This window comes from Mus caroli, chromosome 10, assembly GCF_900094665.2.
Source record: "Mus caroli chromosome 10, CAROLI_EIJ_v1.1, whole genome shotgun sequence".
Taxonomy (NCBI): Eukaryota; Metazoa; Chordata; class Mammalia; order Rodentia; family Muridae; genus Mus; species Mus caroli.
In genome coordinates, this window is record NC_034579.1 from 25313466 (window position 1) to 25335616 (window position 22151).

The window sequence follows — 22151 nt, forward strand, 5'->3', positions numbered from 1 at the left end:
AGAGATTTTGACAGAATTGTATGATCTTACTGAGAACACTACTGAACATAAAAGAGACCCAGATATTTCTCTTTTTCTAAAAATTGAAACAAACAATAATCTCTTAAGTTAGTGAGAATAGGTATCATTATTTATTTTTGTACTTTTTTTTATTAAACTAACAAATTTATTTTAAAATATACAGCTCAGTATTGACATTTTTAAGTCATCAAAATAATTTACAATAGTTAAATGCCTTTTAAATATACATGATATATTCTGAAGCTAAAAGTAATATTCACTCAACCAGTTTTAAAAATCTATTTGGAACATTAAACATGATAGAAATAGAAAAAAATCTCTTATGAAGTCCTCTATGAAGGGAAATTGTGAGAGATTCCTAATTAGACAGAAACCATTCTATCTCCAAGGGAGAATACATGGGACAATTGTGGCTTCATGAGTTGGGTCGTGTTCCTTCTGTTTCTATTTTGGGAAATAGTTTGAAGAATATTGATATTAGGTCTTCTTTAAAGGTCTGATAGAATTCTGCACTAAACCCATCTGGTCCTGGGGTTTTGTTTGTTTGTTTGTTTGTTTGTTTGTTTTTTTTTGGGGGGGGTTGGGAGACATTTAATGATTGCTTTGATTTCTTTAGGGATTATAGGATTGTTTAAATGGTTTACCTGATCCAGATTTGACTTAGGTATTTGGTATCTGACTAGAAAATTGTCCATTTCATCCAGATTTTCCAGTCTTGTTGAATATAGGCTTTTGTAGTAGGATCTGATGATTTTTTGAATTTCCTTAGTGTCTGTTGTTATATCTCCCTTTTTATTTCTGATTTTGTTAATTTGGATACTGTCTCTGTGTACTCTGGTTAGTCTGCCTAAGGGTTTATCTATCCTGTTGATTTTCTCAAAAACAAACAAAAAACAAAAACAAAAACAAAACAAAACAAAAACCCTCCTGGTTTTGTTGATTCTTTGCATAGTTTCTTTTGCTTCTACTCGGTTGATTTCATCCCTGAGTTTGATTATTTGCTGCTATCTACTCCTCTTGGGTGAATTTGCTTCTTTCTGTTCTAGAGCTTTCAGGTGTGCTGTTAAGCTGCTAGTGTATGCTGTCTCCAGTTTCTTTTTGGAGCCACTCAGAGCTATGAGTTTTCCTCTTAGCACTGTTGTCATTGTGTCCCATAAATTTGGGGATAGTATGCATTCATTTTCATTAAGTTCTAAAGTACTTAATTTCTTTTTTATTTCTTCCTTGACAAAGTAATCACTGACTAGGGTGTTTTTCAGAGTCCATGTTTATGTGGGCTTGCTGTTATTTTTGTTGCTATTAAGGACAAGCCTTAGTTCATGGTGCTCCGATAAGATGCATGGGATTATTTCAATCTTCTTGCATCTGCTGAGGCCTGTTTTGTGACTGAATACATGGTCAATTTTGGAGAAGGTATCATGAGGTACTGAGAAGGTATATTCTTTTGTTTTAGGATGTAATGTTCTAGATATATCTGTTAAATCCATTTTGTCCATAACTTCTAATAGTTTCAATGTGTCTCTGTTTGGTTTGTGTTTCCATGATATGTCCATTGATGAGAGTGGGATGTTGAATTCTCCCACTATTATTGTGTGAGGTGCAATGTGTGTTTTGAGCTCTAGTAAAGTTTCTTTAATAAATGTGGGTGGCCTTGCATTTGTAGCATAGATCTTCAGAATTGAGAGTTCTTCTTGGTAGACTTTTCCTTTGATGAGTATGAAGTGCCCTTCCTTATCCTTTTTGATATCTTTTGGTTGAAAGTTGATTTTATTCCATATTAGAATGGCTACTCCAGCATGTTTCTTGGGACCATTTGCTTGGAAAATTGTTTTCCAGCTGTTTACTCTGAGGTAGTATCTGTCTTTGACACTGAGGTGGATTTCCTGTATGCAGCAAAATGCTGGGTCCTATTTATATATCTAGTTTGTTATACTATTTATTTTTATTGGAGAATTTAGTCTATTGATGCTAAGTGATAGTAAGGAATAGTGATTGTTGCTTCCTGTTATTTTTGATGTTTTTTTGTTTGTTTGTTTGTTTGTGTGGCTATCTTCTTTTGGGTTTGTTAAAAGAAGATTACTTTCTTGCTTTTTTAGGGTGTAGTTTCCCTCCTTGTGTTGGTTTTTCCATCTATTATCCTTTGTAGGGCTGGACTTGTGGAAAGATATTGTGTTAATTTGTTTTTGTCATGAAATATCTTGATTTCTCCATCTATGGTAATTGAGAGTTTTGCTGGGTATTTGTGTTATCTTAGAGTCTGTTTAACATCTGCCCAGGATCTTCTAGATTTCATAATATCTGGTGAGAAGTCTCATGTATTTCTGATAGGTCTGGCCTTAAATGTTACTTGACCTTTCCCCCTTACTGCTTTTAATATTCTTTCTTTGTTTTGTGCAATTGTTGTTTTGACTATTATGTGATGGGAGGAGTTTCTTTTCTGGCCCAATATATTTGAGGTTCTGTAAGCTTCTTGTATGCTCATGGGCACCTATTTCTTTAGGTCGAGGAAGTTTTCTTCTATAATTTTGTTGAAGATATTTACTGGCCCTTTAAATTGGGAATCGTCACTCTCTTCTATACCTATTTTCCTTAGATCTGGTCTTCTCATTGTATCCTGAATTTCCTGGATGTTTTGGGTTAGGAGCTTTTTGCATTATCTTGCAATGTTCTATGGTATCTTCTGCACCTGAGATTCTCTCTTCTGTCTCTTGTATTCTTTTTGTGATGCTTACATATATGACTTTTGATCTCTTCCCTAGATTTTCTATCCACAATTGTCTACTTTTGTGATTTCTTTATTATTTCTATTTCCATTTTTAGATCCTGGAAGGTTTTGTTCAATTCCTTCCCCTGTTTGGTTGTGTTTTCCTGTAATTCTTTAAGGGATTTTATCTGTGTTCACCTGTATTTCTTTAAGGGAGTTATTTATATCCTTCTTAAAGTCCTCTATCATAGTCACGAGATGTGATTTTAAATCAGAGTTTTACTTTTCTGGTATGTTGGGGTATCCAGGACATGCTGTGTTGGGAGAAGTGGTTTCTGATGATGCTAAGTAGCCTTGGTTTCTGTTGCTCATGTTCTTGCCCTTACCTCTTTCCACCAGGTTATCTCTGGTGTTAGCTGGTCTTGCTGTCTTAGCTGACTGTGGCTTGTCCCTCCTGCAAGCCTGTGTCAGTACTCTTGGGAGACCAATTCTCTGTTAGGAATTTGGTTATGGGAGCTTTGGCACAGGTTGAGTTTGGGAGTGCAGACGGAAACCAGAAGGATCCTGTCTCGGGTTCTTGCATTCTGTTGGCTCTGGGTGAGTCCCTCTTGGGCCAGGAATTTGAGCAGAAGTGGTAGTCTTACCTGTGCTCACAGGTGTGCCGTTATTCCTGGGAATTCAGCTCTCTCCCAATGGTATTTATGTATGAAGCAGTGTGGCACAGGATCAGCTCTGGGCACTGTGTCACAGGATTAGCTTAAGGTGCAGATGTAAACTGTCCCAGGCTGCTCCTTAGTTCCTGTGTTCTTAGGTCTCTGGGGCTGGTCCCTCAGAGCAGAAGTGGTGGTCTTACCTGTGTTCACAGGAGTGTTCACACTTCTGGGGAGACCAGCTGTTTCCTAGGCATAGGATCAGCTACTGGTGCAGACAGAACCCTGGTGTCATTGTTTATGGGATTTTTTTTTCTGAGTTACTATTGAAGGCTTAATGATAGATGGGACATTTATTTTGTCACTCTCTTTGGAGTTCATAGCATATCATGAAAGAAGTGTAGGTAGAGTTCAGGAGCTGAATGAAGGGTCAGGGCTATGGAGAACTAAATTCTAGGTAATGGGGAATTCATAGCAGTTGTGATTGTCTGCATGAGATCTGCATGAGATTAGTTTCACCAATAACATGTCACTGGGGAAGGGGAGATCAGATTTATAACCGTTAATGGGGGCAAGAAGTTAAGATTTCTGTAATGGTGCAGCTAGTGGCCAAGATGTCCATGTACCTTTAAACCAGCCCTCACCCAAGCTGCTGTGAGTAACCATAACAAAATTTAGTGAGTCACAAAACAAATAAAAGAAACCAAACCAGAACAAACCAGAAGGACATAAGAGTAAAACGGGACTCAGTTCCAAGGAAGAAGAAGAAGAGAAGGAGGAGAAGGAGGAGGAGGAGGAGGAGGAGGAGGAGGAGNGAGGAGGAGGAGGAGGAGGAGGAGGAGGAGGAGGAGGATTATTAGTGGGATATCACCAAGAGTAGGATGTGGACAAGAACAGGTAATGGAATGTGAATATGATCAAGATACCTTACATACACATGTGAAAATTTATGGGCATTTTAGGAATCTGTTTATGGTGCACAGCTAATATATGCTAGAAAAGAATTAAAATGGGATTTCTCAATTGATCTGACCAATGGCTTTAATTAACTTTTTAGTGGAAGATGAATTTCACACATACTCCTTTAGCATGGGAGATGTTACCCCTCATAATGAATTTTCCTGAGAAAGAATTCTTTCCCCCTTAATATGCTTAAAAACATTTACAGTACTAAGAAAAAATTTATTCAATCATTTTGCTATTGAAACACATCTCCAAAAGATATGAAATATCTATGTGACTACTAATAAAGTGTACATATTGTCTAGAAAAATCATTTCTTGCTTTAAAGATCAAAGACAAATTGGTATTCATCCTTGGGTGGCTACTGGTCTGCTTTCACAATTCTTAAATTTATATTTATATCTTGAAATCATTATACAGTTTACTTGGTGAGATTCTGTATGTTAATCAAGAAATAAAGTTGATTTACCTATCTGACTCATAGATACCATTTTTGTGTGTGAGTGTGAAATTGAGTGCAGATCTACAAGGACAACTGCTCAGGCTATAGAACAGCTATAAAGCTAAACTTTGGAGTTTTATAGGTAGAATTAGGAAAGTAGGATAGGTGTATGAAGTAGATACTGACAGATATGTGATGTTCTACTCTTTGAATTATATTTCTGTATCAAGAATTTTATGAACGTTTATTACTATCAGGAATGCCTTTTAGGGTGAGTTCAAGAAGTTTTCTGTAAGTCAGTGGTGAGACCTTGACCAAGGAGGGCTGCTTATTTGAGTATTATATGATATCTTATTCTTAAGGATCTACCCAGATAGATTGAAATTTTAATAGAAGTTATTATCATGTATATTCTACAGAATATGATTAATGTTAGTTGTAATTTGTTTTCTGTTGTACTTAATATATTTAAATTTTGAATGAAAGATGTAAATGTTTTGTAGTATAGAGGGCCAAATAGGAAAACATGACAATAATTCTTCTTTGTTTGCTCTGTCTTGGTGGATTGTAGTCTTTTTCTAGACCTTACCAGGAAATGTTGGTGGAAGAATGAAGATATTGATGAAGAAAAGTATATATAAAAATATGTTGGTGACCCATACTCAACAAAATAACACCAAAACAGAAGGATATGCTGTTTGATATACCTAATAGTTCTTAAATGGAGACATATTTCCACTTAACATAATTCTGTAGAGTAAGGTTTGATTCCCTTGGGTAACATAAGTTTTACATGAAGCTTGAATGAGAACTCTTCTAAATAGAAGGTTCCAGTTGACTGGAAAGCTTATGACTCACAGATGAGAAAAGAAATACCAGAATAAGAAACAGGTATACACTATTTCAAACTTTTATGTCTTAAAAGAGAAGTGGAAAACCATTTAAGCCAAGTGGCCCATGTGAGCAGTACAGTTGGTGAAGAAAAGATGTCCAGAGACAGACAGGTAGAAGGCAGATTCAGTGCAGTTTCTTCAGGAGGCGGTGAACTTGAGAGGGCTGGAACCATGGTAGCCAGAGTGGCGGCACACCTCCTGTTGTTGCAGAAGGCTAAGTGGGTCATGAGAGTTTGTAGCGCACACTCAGAGATTCCTTCCTTCTGCACAAGCCTGCCTGGGTCCTCTGGGAAAGATAGCTGAGGCTTCCTGCTAGGGTGACTCCAGTTCCCAATAGAGAGCGATAGACTGAGGAAATATGGAGAAGAAAGGGCTAAATGTTGAAGATGCAGGAGGAACAAAGTGCTCATCTCTAAGAAACGAAGGGGAAAGGTCAGTGAGATCCTTTAGGTAGGCTCATGTGCCCATAATACTTTTTAAAAATTAAAGTAAGAAAAATAATAAATATCTCCTAGCACCCTGTAAGTAAGCTTCTATTGGCTCAGATAATGATGGATTTATGGAAGAAACACTGAGAATCCTATCTTCTAAATTTGTAGGATGCAGGTTCTTCCATCGAGCACATTTCAATTTTTCCTAGTTTGTGAGTCTCTAAATCTTACCCATGAAAACAAAGTGAACCAAGCTTTAAAAACTATTAACAAATATATTTATTGTGGTGGCTTTCTCTCCTACTAGATACACCTTGTTAGAAAGTAGTATCCCTTTAGTTCCAGGTGGACCCATAGGCAGGTAATAAAATAGTTTTCCCCTCCTTTAAGAAAGAAAACACTCAACTTTGCAAACATGTCACATTCTTCTTACACTTTTGTTTTCCATAAAGTTAGAATTTTCTTCTAGTAAGCATGGTTTTACGTTTGGAAGAAAGGTACAGGTACATGTTTACAGACTTATATAAACCAAGGAGTAGTGGAAGATCAACCACACAGTGCTAATATAGATTGGAGCCCTGTTCCAGGTGACAAAACCCCTCACGGTTCTGGAAAGCACAAGATGGTCTCCAGCTCTATGATTTCTTCCACAGCTTGCCTTATTCCAACTCCACACAATATATTTAACTCTATTATGCATGTTCAACTTCTTGCAGAGGAGGGCAACAGAAGTAATCCTAAACCACTTGCTTCTGTGATGATTAACTCTAGGATTCAAAATGCCAGGCCCTAATTCTGAGCATTCACTAGTTCTCCGGGACAAATCCACCCTGTACATGGAGCCATGATTCTCTCCCCTAACAAATCTTGGTTTTGAGGGACACTGCATTTTTGAAGTTGTAGAATTACCTTTTGCTTCTTAAAGACAATTATTCGAAGTATATTTTTTATAAAGAAAAGATGATTCTTCTCCAGCTGTCGTCATTACATTGAGGATATCTTATAGCTTATTGATAATTATGTACAAATTTTCTCATCTTTTAAAAATACACAGAAGCACATAAGATAACCGTCTGAAAGTATCCCTTCTTTGAACATTTGGCTCTTTGCTGTTTACTATGTTTGTATGAAGACTATAGCAACTATTAGGAATGTTGTTTAGACAGAGTGGTAACTGATGTGTTGTCCATTTGTGGTTCTAATGGCTAGAACACCTGTCCTGGACATCTGGTTGAGATAGCAGCATCATGAGTCTACAGTAACCTTGCAGGACCCTCTAGTGTACAGTGCTGACTGATACCGATTTCTGTTGCTTGTCTCGGGCTCTTCTCTTCTGCTGCTGCTGCCTCTCTTTGTTTTCCTGCTGGTCTGGGGTCTCACTGCTGGACTCCAAACCCTTGCTGTCAGAGGAGGAGCTTGTTTCCTTTCTTTCTTCTTTATTGAGTTTTTTTCGTTTTCTCTCTCTTCCCTTTTTTCCTAAAATAAAAGGACACTCATTTAAAAAATCCTATTCCATTATATCCTCCTTGGTTATTTTAACATGCTAAAAGGAGCAGTTTTTCCCCTCAAGTTACATATCATACTCATAGATAACAAACATATGCTCTTTAAGCCTTTTCACTCAGCTGTTTTTGTTAAACCAATAGAATTTGTATGACTAACAGAGTTAAGGGATTTACTTCACATGATAGTCGCTTATGCATACCAAAGGAGAAACTTTACATATATTTTTACCATATGAAAACTATTGATATGTAATTTATCTGGTTCATATTTAAGGCATTATTTTATACTCAAATTTAGAAAAAGCAGCTACATATTTGCAAGCTGTGGTGATATTAGCATGTTACCTCAGAGAAGAGAATTGATTTGCACAAAAAATACAGAAATAATAGTTCATAATGCATACCAACGTAATTACACTTTACTTTAGCACAAAACGAAATTAATTTGCATTGAAATTTCTCTATGTGTGGGGTGTGTTGATATAATTTATCAATATATCAATATACCAATAGTATAACTTACAAGGAAAGAAACATTTTGTTTTCAATTGATCAGGCAGATATTTCTCAGATGTATGCTTTATTCCATAGAGGTTCTTGACCTTAAACTGGGTTTCTAACACAGACATAACTCAGACTCATACTATGAGATGATTACTTTTTCCATTGAAATCAATATGTCTATAAAGGTATTCATGTGGGTAAGCACACTGTATCACATATGGAGCAAGAATGAATGGTAAATTTTATTCAATTTTATAGAATAACTATGAAAACTATGGTGAGTATTTTGCCAATATGCCAAATCAAATAGATTTTTTTCCTATTTCCTTAAGAATAGAAAATTAATCAGGAGAACTTTTTTTTTTCATAAAACGTATCATTTTGAAGGCTATGGTTTTAGTAAGATCACATATATAACAATAAGAAATTATTTATACTCAGATCAATTCATTATAAATTAAAACTTGGAACCAACTAGTCTTTGATGTGACAATTCTTAATTAAACATTTATACCCCACACTCTGAGCCATGCAAACTTTGAAATCTGTCTGTCTACACTGAGGCATTATGGATGAAAGTACTTCAGAAAAATTATTTGTGTGATAGAACCAAAATATTTGTATGTCCTGCAACAGACTGCAAATATTGAATTTGGTGGTTTGGCCTCTCTCCTGGTGCTCTGGTTACAGAATCCTAGGGAATCACAGTGTTATTAATACTTGATATGTATACTAGAGACACCTCAGTCTCCTCAGATTAATGGCTTGATGCCATGAATAGCTTTGTCATGAGTATTTATAAAACCTTCAGAAAATTGCTTCAGAAAATTTTACTGGTTGAGTTTAACAAAGTTCATGTTGAGCACTAGTAGGACAATTAGTAAAAAATGAGAGACTCGAGGAGGCTGAAACAAGTATCAGATTGCTAAGTTATTCGAGGGACATGGAGTTGGACAAAAGCAGCCGGCTATGACTTCTAAACTCAATTACTTATCCACTGATTTGCTGAGTTCATTTTTCTATTTCCATTAAGGAGTATTGTGTTGCTAAGATTTCTAAAGATAGATCCCGGGACTTCTTGTTGGTTTTAATGACATATTGGTAGAGCTGCCTTGAGTAAAGAAACTAAACAGACAAACAAACAAACAAACAAACAAGCAACCCTGACGAGCAAATTTACCTTTCTGATCATGCAGCATAATTTTAGCTGCATAACACTTCATAGTCCTAGGCAATGCTAGTTTCCCCACACACTGTTCTTCCTTCTCAGGTGGTACTTGCAAGCAATGGATGACATAGTATCTCTAGTTTTAGGGTATTTGAGTTCAATTCTAAAACTAGTCAACAAAAATCATTCCAAAGTTTTACAGGAATTATTGACCTAAAAATATTATTTCAAAGAAAATTGCCCAGAAGTTCAGTGTTTGACATTGTTCTCTTGATGATGACCCAACATATTACAGCTGTGATCCTAGCCATAATTTTTTAGAAACATAAGAAATGTATTGTTTCTTTTTCAGTTATGGTTTGATGTAAATGTTCTTTTGGTCACTTGTCACAACCAACTCATCTTCCAAGCTATTTCTGTTTATTAACAAACTGATATGAATATTTCTTAAGACAGTCAGAATCATTCTGGGAAGTATCTTGAAGTTTAGTATTATGACTTTATTAGCCATTAAATAGCTATATACTCTGGACACTAAGTGAAAAGGGAGGCTCAGCTAAAGCAACAGGAAACTAGCACACTGTGCATGGTTGCTGTTCACTGGAGGGTTACTGTGCAAGAGGAAAAAAATGGGATTATTCTTTTCCTCACAGGCCATGTGTTAGTAGTTGGAAATGTTCACTATTTTTCGGCACAAATAACACATTATTACTCTTGTCCAAGAAATAAAATAGTCATGCCCAGAGTGGCTGCAGTCCATTAAAAAATCACGTGCATTTTGGGATAATTTTGTAAGGTTTTCATTAAAGGGACTTCTGTTTTTATTGTAGTAACTTGGTGAGTTTTCATTGATGTGGTTAATATTTATTTTGTGACTCTTTTGCAATTTTGCAAACTGAGTATTTCAATTAAAATAATCTGCTCTCTCTCTCTCTCTGTGTGTGTGTGTGTGAGAGAGAGAGAGAGAGAGAGAGAGAGAGAGAGAGAGAGAGAGAGAGTGTGTGTGTGTGTGTGTATGTGTGTGTGTGTTACCCTTCACTGCATATACATGTGTATGGTACTCATGATTATGTGTAGGTGGACCTGACTGGATTGAGACAGATTCTAATGATTAAAAGAACATTCATTTCCCACTGTGTTCTAGCTATATGAAGTAAGTTTGAGAGGAAATAATCAAAGAGAAATTCCCCTATAGGTAATTGAGTGCAATCTGAACCTGCTAAGGTTTGAGTGTCCTCTTTAGAACTCATGTTAAAATTTAATTGCCATGGTAACCATAGTTTTGAAGGGGTTTGGAAAGGGTGACTGCATTGAAGGAAATCTACCCTTGCAAATAGATTAATATTGTTCTCATGGCAATGGGTTATTGTAGGGATGGATTCCTGATAACAAGAACAAGTTTGCCCCCATTTCTTCTTTCTGCCACACACACACACACACACACACACACACACACACACACACACACACNCACACACACACACACACACACACACACACACACACACACACTCACACACACACACACACTTTTCTAACATTAACCATGTAGTTGGAGTTGGGGAATCATCATGAAAGAGCAGTACAGCATTCTTAGATTTCTGGTCTCCAGATCCATGTGATAAGTAAGCTTCTATTGTTTATAACATAGTCTGTGAGAGTCTTTTAGAAAAGCAGAAAATAGACCAACATAGTCATAGTCTTGTAGAGAGCCACTTGCTGTTCAGTTTTAGATACCATCCTTAGTGTCAGAGAACACTGTTCAGATTCTTTCTCTAATACAAGGAGTTGCGTAACCTTTTGCAAGTTTTTGATAAGCCTCGGGATTAACTGATACTTCAAATACAAACAGTTCTTTCTGTTTGCTAAACTTATCAAAGGTTGAGTAAGATGTTTGTAGAACACTTAGCATGGTGCCTGACATGGCAGTCATGTGGTAAACAAAAGCTAATATTGTGATTCTACAGCATCAATATGTTGTTGGTTTTCACCTAATGCTCTAACCTGAGCCAACATGTGAGACATAGGGAGGAGCATGACAACTGTGGTCACATGCCTAGCTGAGGTGGAGGCAACCACAGGCTCGCACAGGGAACATACAGGAAGCATAGGCCTCCTCTAAGAGAGACTTAAAATAATTCCACAGATCACTTTTAAGTTAAACCTAAAAGAAGGACAGTTTGCCAGGCTGATGAAAGAAGATGTCAGGGTAGGCAATGGTAGTTTCATCAGAGACTATATATAGGAAGTTACTGAGGAGTGCTGGATTCAACTGCCACATTTGGAATTTGCCCTGAAGTGTCAGTGTTACTGAAAACTCTGGAAGGACAACTATCAGAATCCCAGAATATGGCAGAGTTTAGAGATTTGTGTGCTAAGTTTTGATGGGGGGAAAAAAGAAAGAAACCAGCAACCACATATTTTAATATGTGACATTTCAGTTTCCAGAATCATGTTATCTGTAGCAAATCCACAAAGGGAGTTCAGCTGGTATTTACAATTAAGTCTTAAAGTTTTATGCTTTTAATTTTTGTCAGTTTCCCACCCGCACACAAACCACACAAACATATTCATCTCCTTATGCCCTCCCTTACGAGACTAACTTTCCAAAGGGTAACTGGAATCTCTATGCAGACAATGATGCCACACATGAATTAAGGACTATAAAAATTAGCATCACAAATGTGAATATATGATAGATAATGTTGAGATTGTGAAATTATTTTCTACTAATGAAAAACAATATATAGCCTTTTGCATAAACACTATCTAGACTCTTCTATAGATCTGGTTCTAAATATTGATGACATTTTAAAATGCAAGTTATTACACACAGTGTCTGGAGACTAAGACTGGGATTTTATAAAGAGTGGAGTTAGCAAGTACAGTTGGACTTTATTTTTCTCCTCCTCCCTCCCTTCTCTCCTTCCTTCCTCCCTCCCTTCCTTCTTTCCTTTCCCTCTCCTTCGTTCTTCTTTAAGTATTTTCTTTTATTCCCAATGTTTTTATTTGAAATAGAATTACATCTCTTCTTCCCTCCCTTTGCTCCCTCCAGCCCCTCCCAGCTACCCTGCCTCAAATCACTTTCTATTTTTATGTCCTTTGCCACTCTCACATTGACAGGATCATTTTCTTTGCTGCTGTTACATATGTTACACACACACCCACACACCCACACATATATATATGTATCTGTGTCTTAAATACATAATCGTATACATATGTAATTATTGAAAAATAATTATGCATATAAATGTATATACAATCATATGTTATAAATTATTTATGATGTATATCATATATATGCAAACATACATATGCAACCTTTTGAGTTTATTTTGATATCTGTCACACCTGAAAACTGTATTTGTAGAGAAATAAAAGAAGCCAATTTTCTTAAATATATGCAATTAAAATTTAGTTGAGATCACATGGTTACTAATAACACATTTTTCATAACGGATGTAAAATTCACAATGGCTTATTTATCCTTGTAATTTGTAAGGAAAGTTTTTAAATTAGGTATATATAGAGCAGGAACTGAGATGAAAATTAGTTGCAAACCATGTCTTTAAAACATGTCCAAATCCAGCTATGACCAAAGAATGAATAAACTTTTAGAACTCAGAGCAGAATATATCTTGGATTGTTTTCTCCTCCTACATTCCATGTTACACATTGTGTATTATACATTAAAATTCTATGTGAAAACATAAGCCTTAGAATACATTCAATACTCGTTTAATCACAGTGTGAATATGAATGAGAAGTACCTTTCCTGGAATTATGAGTGCCAACAATTACTTAGATTATAAATGCCAGGGTTTGTTTTGTTTTGTTTTGTTTACCACTTAGAAATAGTTAAAGGGTTTATTTGTGAAGTTCTCCAAAATTCCATTAGGAGGAGCTAAGGAGCTTTAAGTAGTTCCCTTTGTTTCAAGAAAAGCTAGGCTAAACATTTTAGTAAAATCTAAAAGTGAAATAGACTTTTCCATTCTAGACTGAGATAGAAACACCAATTCTGTGACTCCAACCAAGTAGTGAAATAGCCCTTCAAAAAGATACAATTTACTCACTAGGCCTTTCGTGGAATTCAACCCATAGTAGCCCAGTAGCCCGTGGCTTTATATGTTAAAAGGGAGTTAATCTGATTTGTGAATCTAAGTTTGGTCATGTTTTTATGCACAAAAGATGCAAATTACAACTTTCATTAGTTTTAGTTACTATGTCACTAGAGGAAGGTTGCAAGGGATGGTGTCTGCTACTGTACAAGTATTTTTATGCAGCAATTATGATATGTTGTGTAGATACATACTTAAAAGGCCTTTGACCTCTAGGCTGTATAAACACAGGACGGCCTAACCCAGCATTGAAGAACACAGCTGAAATCCATCAAGACCAAATGTCCTCAGCTATATTATTACCCAGTAGAGCTGATTTGAGGAACATATTCAAGCCTTTTGTCCTCTTTTGCTTGTTTGTTTTTACTAAAATAGATCTGCTTATTGCCTCTACTGCAATTTTAAGAAATACAGTAAAAAAAAAAAAAAGTAAGAGACTAGATACCTTTTATAGACAAATTAGGCAGACACTTAATATCTTCAACTTGAAATTTAAAGCTATTCAAGTTATTGTCAGATTGTAGACAAATCAGTTTTGTTCCTTTTCCACTGGACTTGTAGGGGTTTTTAGATTAATTAGCCAAAGTTAATTTGACATATTAGTATGCATCTTACTACATACTGTTTTTTAGGTATAGTCTCCTGAAGTCATGTTTGCAGCATCAGCTGTCTGATCAATGGGGTCTGGTAAGACTTACATTGTGTTTTACCCTCAAATGGAAAAGCAGATTTTAAGAGGAGCTGCCTATTCTCATTATTCTCTTTTCAGAATTCAGAAGAATGAAAACGTTTAAGGTAAGACATTAGCTTGGTTGGAGGTGGAAGCAGAGAAACTCAAGATTCCTAAGGCAGCCCTCGGGGTTCTTGTCCTTTGTGACTTGTCCCTGCTTGCTTCCTCACCCACTTGGCTGGCCTTGAACTCCTCTTCCTGCTAATCTCTGTATTCCGCACCCCAATAATGTCTTCTCATCCCATATACTTGTTAACCGGCATCACAATTTCTAGAATCCTTTGCCTTACCTTAGACTCATGTTAAGTTATCTGGCCTCGTGACCTCATTAGGGCACCGTCCTTGCATTCTACCCTTTCCCCAAGCTTGGCTACTTTACTTAAGTTTCTTATGTAGGTGCCCTTGGTTTTCAGTGATGATTGCAGAGACTGGGTGCAATTCTGGAGGTGCAAGCCTGAAGTGCCACTTAGGAGGCTGAAGAAGGATCTCAGTCAAGTTCAAGGTAAGCCTGGGCAACTTAGTGAGACCTTGCTTCAAACTAAAACATAAAAAGGGAGCTGGGAGCTCAGGCGCAGAGTGCTCATCTGTCATGTGCATCCCTAACACAATTATTTTTTTTTTTCAAATTTCAGGCAACATATTTAAAACAGTAATGATCACCAAAATTCAAGGAGCCATTCTATGACCACATACATATGTAGTTAAAAATGTTGTGCCTGCAAGCTTTTTAACTTTTTGAAAATGAGAAAAATGAGTGATCACAAAACACAGTTGCCACTGCCTTTACTCCCTATATGAGCTTAACTCCACATATTTTTCCATGATAAAGTTTAGTTTATATACTAGGCATGTTAGGAGATTAACAATAAAAGATAAATATTAGTAAAAAAACAACTATAATAACATATTGCAATAAAAGTTATGTTGATGTGTCTTATTCTGTCTTTCATAATTGCTTATTTTCTGTATCCATCCCTGTTCTTGTGACATGGTGAGGTCTAAGGACTGGGATAAGGTGATGAGCTACTATACTCAGGTTACTGAAACATCAACAGTGCGATACAATGAGAGACCATGTAACTGAGATGACTATTTAAATGAGTATACATGATACACAAGGCACAAAGATGTTCTAGACACAAAGATGACTGCTGGTCTGAATGAATGGCACTCCGTAGCCTCCACATAAAACTGGGAACACTTGTACCTATATAGTTGGTGGTCAGAGACAGATAGAGCTTAGCCTAGTTGAAACATCAAGCAATGCCTCTTAAATATCCATGATATCTTCTGAAGCTAAAAGTAATATGAACTTAACCAGTTTTAAAAATCTATTTAGGATATTAAACATGATAGAAGTAGAAAAAATCTCTTAGGAAGTCCTCTGTGAGAAGAAATTGTGACAAGTTATTGATTCGAGAGATAGCTGTTCCATCTCAAATGGAAAATATGCGGTGTAACTGTCGTTAGTGTTCCTTCTGTTTTGAGAAATGGTTTGAAGAGTATTGGTATTAGGTCTTCTTTGAAGTTCTGATGGAATTCTGCACTAAACCCATCCTTTTTCTTTTCTTTTCTTTTCTTTTCTTTTCTTTTCTTTTCTTTTCTTTTCTTTTCCTTTCCTTTTTCCTTTCCTTTCCTTTTTCTTTTCCTTTCCTTTTTCCTTTCCTTTCCTTTTTCCTTTCCTTTCCTTTNTTTCCTTTCCTTTTTCCTTTCCTTTCCTTTTTCCTTTCCTTTCCTTTCCTTTCCTTTTTCCTTTCCTTTCCTTTCCTTTTTCCTTTTTCCTTTCCTTTTTCCTTTTTCCTTTCCTTTTTCCTTTCCTTTCCTTTCCTTTCCTTTCCTTTCCTTTCCTTTCCTTTCCTTTCCTTTCCTTCCTTCTTTCTTTCTTTTTTTTTTTGGAAGACATTTAATGACTACTTCTATTTCTTTAGGGGTTATGGGATTAATTGGTTTACCTGATCATGATTTAATTAGGTATTTGGTATCTGTCTAGGAAATTGTCCATTTCGCCCAGATTCTCCAGTTTTGTTGAATATAAGCTTTCGTAGTAGGATCAGATGATTTCTTGAATTTTCGTAGTGTCTGTTGTTATATCCCTTTTGTTTCTGATTTTATTAATTGGGATACTGTCTCTCTGCACTCTGGTTAGTCTGGCTAAGGGTTTAATATTGTTGATTTTCTCAAAAAAACAACTCCTGGTTTTGTTGATTCTTTGCATAGTTCCCTTTCTTTCTACTTGGTTGGTTTCAGCCCTGAGTTTGATTATTTAGTACCATCTACTCCTCTTGGGTGTATTTGCTTATATCTGTTCTAGAGCTTTCAGGTGTAGTGTTAAGCTGCTAGTGTATGCTGTCTCCAGTTTCTTTTTGGAGCCACTCAGAGCTATGAGTTTTCTTCTTAGCACTGTGTCATTGTGTCCCATAAGTTTCGGTATCGAGTGCATTCATTTCCTTTTTTTTCCAATTTTTTATTATGTATTTTCTTCATTTACATTTCAAATGCTATCCTGAAAGTCCCCTATACCCTCCCCCAACCCTGCTCCCCTACCCACCCACTCCCACTTCTTGGCCCTGGTGTTCCCCTGTACTGGGGCATATACAGTTTGCAAGACCAAGGGGCCTCTCTTTCCAACGATGGCCTACTAGGCCATCTTCTGCTACATATGCAACTAGAGACACGAGCTCTCAGGGTACTGGTTAGTTCATATTGTTGTTCCACCTATAGGGTTATAGACCCCCCCTTCAGCTCCTTGGGCACTTTCTCTAGCTCCTCCATTGGGGACCCTGTGTTCCATCCAATAGCTGACAGTGAGCATCCACTTCTGTGTTTGCCAGGCACTGGAATAGCCTCACAAGAGACAGCTATATCAGGGCCCTGTCAGTAAAATCTTGCTGGATTATGCAATAGTGTCTGCGTTTGGTGGCTGATTATGGGATGCATCCCCGGGTGTGGAAGTCTCTGGATGGTCCATTCTTTTGTCTTAGCTCCAAACTTTGTCTCTGTAACTCCTTCCATGGGTGTTTTGTTCCCAATTCTAAGATGGGGCGAAGTCTAAAGTCTTTAAATTATTTTTTATTTATTCCTTGACCAAGTAATCACAGACTAGGTTTTTCAGCTTCAATGTGTATGTGGGCTTTCTGTTGTTTTTGTTGCTATTAATGACCAGCCTTAGTCCATGGTGTTCTGATAAGATGCATGGGATTATTTCAATCTTCTTGCATCTGTTGAGGCCTATTTTGTGACCAATTATATGGTCAATTTTTGCAGAAGGTATCATGAGGTACTGAGAAGAAGGTATATTCTTTTGTTTTAGGATGAAATGTTCTAGATATATCTGTCAAATCCATTTTGTCCATAACTTCTAATAGTTTCAGTGGCTCTCTGTTTGGTTTGTGTTTCCATGATATGTCCATTGATGAGAGTGGGGTATTGAATTCTCCCACTATTATTGTGTGAGGTGCAATGTGTGCTTTGAGCTCTAGTAAAGTTTCTTTCATGAATGTGGGTGGCCTTGAATTTGGAGCATAGATCTTCAGAACTGAGAGTTGTTCTTGGTAGACTTTTCCTTTGATGAGTATGAAGTGCCCTTCCTTATCCTTTTTGATATCTTTTGGTTGAAAATTGATTTTATTCAATATTAGAATGCCTACTCAAGCTTGTTTCCTGGGACCACTTGCTTGGAAAATTGTTTTCCAGCTGCTTACTCTGAGGTAGTGTCTGTCTTTGACACTGAGGTGGGTTTCCTGTATGCAGCAAAATGCTGGGTCCTATTTACATATCTAGTCTGTTATTCTGTGTCTTTTTATTGGGTAACTGAGTCCATTGATGTTAAGAGATAGTAAGGAATAGTGATTGTTGCTTTACATTATTATTGATGTTATTTGTTTGTGTGGCTATCTTCTTTTGGGTTTGTTAAAAGAAGATTACTTTCTTGCTTTTTTTTTAGGGTGTAGTTTCCCTCCTTGTGTTGGGTTTTCCATCTATTATCCTTTGTAGGGATGGATTTGTGGAAAGATATTGTGTAAATTTGTTTTTGTCATGGAATATCTTGGTTTTTCCATCTATGGTAATTGAGAGTTTTGCTGGGTATTTGTGTTATCTTAGAGTCTGTTTAACATCTGCCCAGGATCTTCTAGATTTCATAATATCTGGTGAGAAGTCTCATGTAATTCTGATAGGTCTGGCCTTAAATGTTACTTGACCTTTCTCCCTTACTGCTTTTAATATTCTTTCTTTGTTTTGTGCAATTGTTGTTTTGACTATTATGTGATGGGAGGAGTTTCTTTTCTGGCCCAATATATTTGAGGTTCTGTAAGTTTTTTGTATGCTCATGGGCACCTCTTTCTTTAGGTTGGGTAAGTTTTCTTCTATAATTTTATTGAAGATATTTACTGGCCCTTTAAATTGGGAATCTTCACTCTCTTCTATACCTATTTTCCTTAGGTTTGGTCTTCTCATTGTGTCCTGAATTTCCTGGATGTTTTGGGTTAGGAGCTTTTTGCATTATCTTGCAATGTTGTATGGTATCTTCTGCACCTGAGATTCTCTCTTCTGTCTCTGTATTCTTTTTGTGATGCTTGCATGTATGACTCCTGATCTCTTTACTACATTTTCTATCCACAATTGTCTACCTTTGTGATTTCTTTATTATTTCTATTTCCATTTTTAGATCCTGGAAGGTTTTGTTCAATTCCTTACCCTGTTTGGTTGTGTTTTCCTATAATTCTTTAAGGGATTTCTATGTTTCTTCTTTAAGGGCTTCTATCTGTTTATCTGTGTTCCCCTGTATTTCTTTAAAGGAGTTATTTATGTCCTTTTTAAAGTCCTCTATCATCATCATTAGACGTGATTTTAAAACAGAGTTTTGCTTTTCTGGTGTGTTGGCGTATCCAGGATTTGCTGTGTTGGGAGAAGTGGTTTCTGATGATGCCAAGTAGCCTTGTTTCTGTTGCTCATATTCTTGCCCTTGTTGTCTTAGCTGACTGTGGCTTGTCCCTCCTGCAAGCCTGTGTGTCATACTCCTGGGAGACCAATTCTCTCTCTTAGGAATTTGGGTATGGGAGCTGTGGCATAGGTTGAACTTGGGGGTGCAGACGGAAACCAGAAGGATCCTGTCTCATGTTCTTGTCCTTGGTTCCTGTGTCCTGCGGGCTTTGGGAGGATCCCTGTTGAGCCAGGAATTTGAGCACAAGTGGTGTTCTTACCTGTGCTCACAACTATGTCTGCACTCCTGAACAACCAGCTCTTCCCTGGTGGTATTTGTGTATGGAGAACTGTAGCATGGGATCAGCTCTGGATGCAGATGGAAACCAGAAGGATCCTGTCCCAGGCTGCTCCTTGGATCCTGTGTCCTGAGGGCTCTGGGCTGGTCCTTCTGACAGAAGTGGTGGTCTTACCTGTGCTCATAGATTTTTCTGCACTCCTGTGAGGACAATTCTCTTCTGGCAGTATTTGGGTATGAAGCACTGTGGCACAGGATTAGCTCTGGGTGCAGACAAAACCAGAATTATCTCAATGCAAGTATATTCCCATGGATGGAACCAGCATAAGCACAGCGAGCAGAGTCCCCCTGGGAACCCCTGCCCTGGCTCTGGATCGTCCAGGTTCAACGAGGTGGTGATGAGGGGTCCTGGTGTTGGGTGCAGGTAGAATTATGCTCTGTGCCTGCTTCCAGGTAAAAGCTCCTGAAATCCTACTGAGTCTTTAAGACTTCACAGTCCTTTTTGAATAATTCTATCTTCATAAACAAACATAAACATCAGTTATTACAATTTTTAGGACTTCTATTTTAATAGTTTTTAAGAAGATTTTTGTAATGATTTATTTATTTTTTTATTTTCTGTGCTTGAATGCTTGCGTGCACACATATATGTGTGTATTGACTGCAGAGGTCAGAGGAGGTCAGCAGATTCCCCGGAGCTGGAGTTACATGGACCCACCTCTGTGTGGCTTACATGTCGGAACAGAGCTCAAGTCCTCTGCAAGAATAAGAGTTCTTAGCCACTCACCAATCTCTTCAATGCCTTTAAGAAAATCTTTTAAGAAATTTCTTCCAGTTATCTTTTGTTTACATTCATTATTCACCTAGCAGTCAGAATCTGAAATTTGAATTTTGGTTCATGTCCTGACAAATTTTTTATGCCCCTTCACACAGTGACAAGTCAAACCATAACCATGAACTCTATTGCTCTGATCCCAAGTCTGTACTCCCTACTTGCATATGCCCTCAGGAAACTTTATGACACTGTATATTTCCTAGTATTACATCTTTTTGTTGTAATCAGTATTAAATGAATTAAAAGTGAAAACTGGAGAAACTACCCAGTTTTTAAAAAAATTCAAAGTATCTGCAATGTTTTAAAAATGTGCTAATTTTCAATGTAAAACGAAACTTGCTATATAATAGTTTTTTAAACAGAGTAGGGCATGACACTTTATATTAGATATTTTATATTTAATATTTTTGTGGGTTTATTTCTCTTAAACTGCCTTGTTATTTGTCTAAATATTCAGTTGAAGCTAGCTATTTTAGTATTTTCAATGTAAGGAATTCTTATTTTTGAAATGCCTTCTACCACATTAGGTCTGATTACAAAACTCGTGAGCACTGAATCAAACACATTAGTTTATATGTTGAAATGTCTTGATGGGAGCATACTTGAATAGCACATTTTGAATAACATGCTGAGTTTTAAACATTCATAACTACTGGGTAAGCGTATATATTATTTTTATTAATCACATCATGTCAATGGTATCTTTAAATTCATTACAATGTAATTCATTACATCTTTTTTGATTCATTTTTTTTCTCATAAAACTCATGACTTCTTTATTTATATTAAAGCCCACTAACAAGTTATTCTGCATAAAATATTTTGGTTGTTTTATATGACAGCTATAAACTTTTATACATTATTTATAAACTGAAATAGGAATACTGATAATTCAGGAATTTGTGGAAGGTTTTATTGCTTAAGAATGTATTTTGATCAATTATACTCTTTCCCTGTCAATGCCCACACTGGATTACTACCTTCCAATTTTAACTATTTCAGTTTCAAACCCATTGAGTCCACTTAGTCCTGCTAGGATATACATTGGTCTAAGGTCATTTTATGGAGTATTGGTAGCCTCTCAAGAGCTGATTTCCTGAAAAACAAAAACAAAAAACAAAACAAAACAAAAACCCCAACAAATAAAATTCATTGATTTTCCCTGTTTCAGAAACCATCATTGCTAATAGTTCTTCAGTTTAAGGGTAGGATTTTGTTACTTCTTCCCTCCCCCATGATGGCACTTTGGCTTGATCTTGTGCATGTCCTATGCATGTCTGATATAGGCTGTCAAAACTACTGTGAGTCATATTTGCATCAGCCCTGCTCTGCCCAGGAAATGCTGTGTCTCTGTAGTTGTCTATTGTCTCTGACTCTTAGAACCTTTCTCTCACTCCCTTAAGTGGTAATCCCTGAGTCTTGGAAGGAGTGAGTGTAATACAGATATCTCTTTGGGGGCTGAATATGCTGGAGTCTCCTATTCTTTGCACCTCGACCAGTTGTTGGTCTCTATGTCAACAGCCATTTACTGAAAAAATGAAGCTTCCCAAATGAAGGTTGAGAGATGCACTAACCTATGGGTATAGAATAAGCCAGGAGGAGTTGATTTAATGTTCTTTCCATTTAGCATAATAATAGTAATAAGCGCTCCCCTTGGACACATGGGTTGTTGGCCTTATCAGTGGTATCAGGCATGTGTTCCAACTTATAAAGCATGTCTGAAATTCAGTGAAAAAGTTTCTGGTTACTCTCATAACATTCTTACCAATATTGTGCCAGTAAGCAGCAGCTAAGCTCTAACATTTTCATAAAATAAAAAACAAGAAAAATATACTTGCAATTGAAGAAATTTCAATTTGGACCTAATCTTTTCAAAATATTAATGAGTATCTCCAAATGGACTTATATGCACATGTCCTCTGTGTGTGTGTGTGTGTATGTGTGTGTGTGTGTGTGTGTGTGAGAG

General features: G+C 36.7%; 1 protein-coding gene across 1 annotated transcript in view; it reads right to left on the minus strand.

The window, feature by feature from the left end:
- Positions 1 to 6209: 6209 nt before the first annotated feature.
- The window catches only part of Rspo3 (R-spondin 3), an 84679-nt gene continuing 68737 nt past the window's right edge, over positions 6210 to 22151 (minus strand). The window contains exon 5 of the mRNA XM_021174776.2: positions 6210 to 7580. Coding sequence (XP_021030435.1) covers positions 7381 to 7580 — 200 coding nt within the window. The 3' untranslated portion in view covers positions 6210 to 7380. The remainder of the gene's footprint in view (positions 7581 to 22151) is intronic.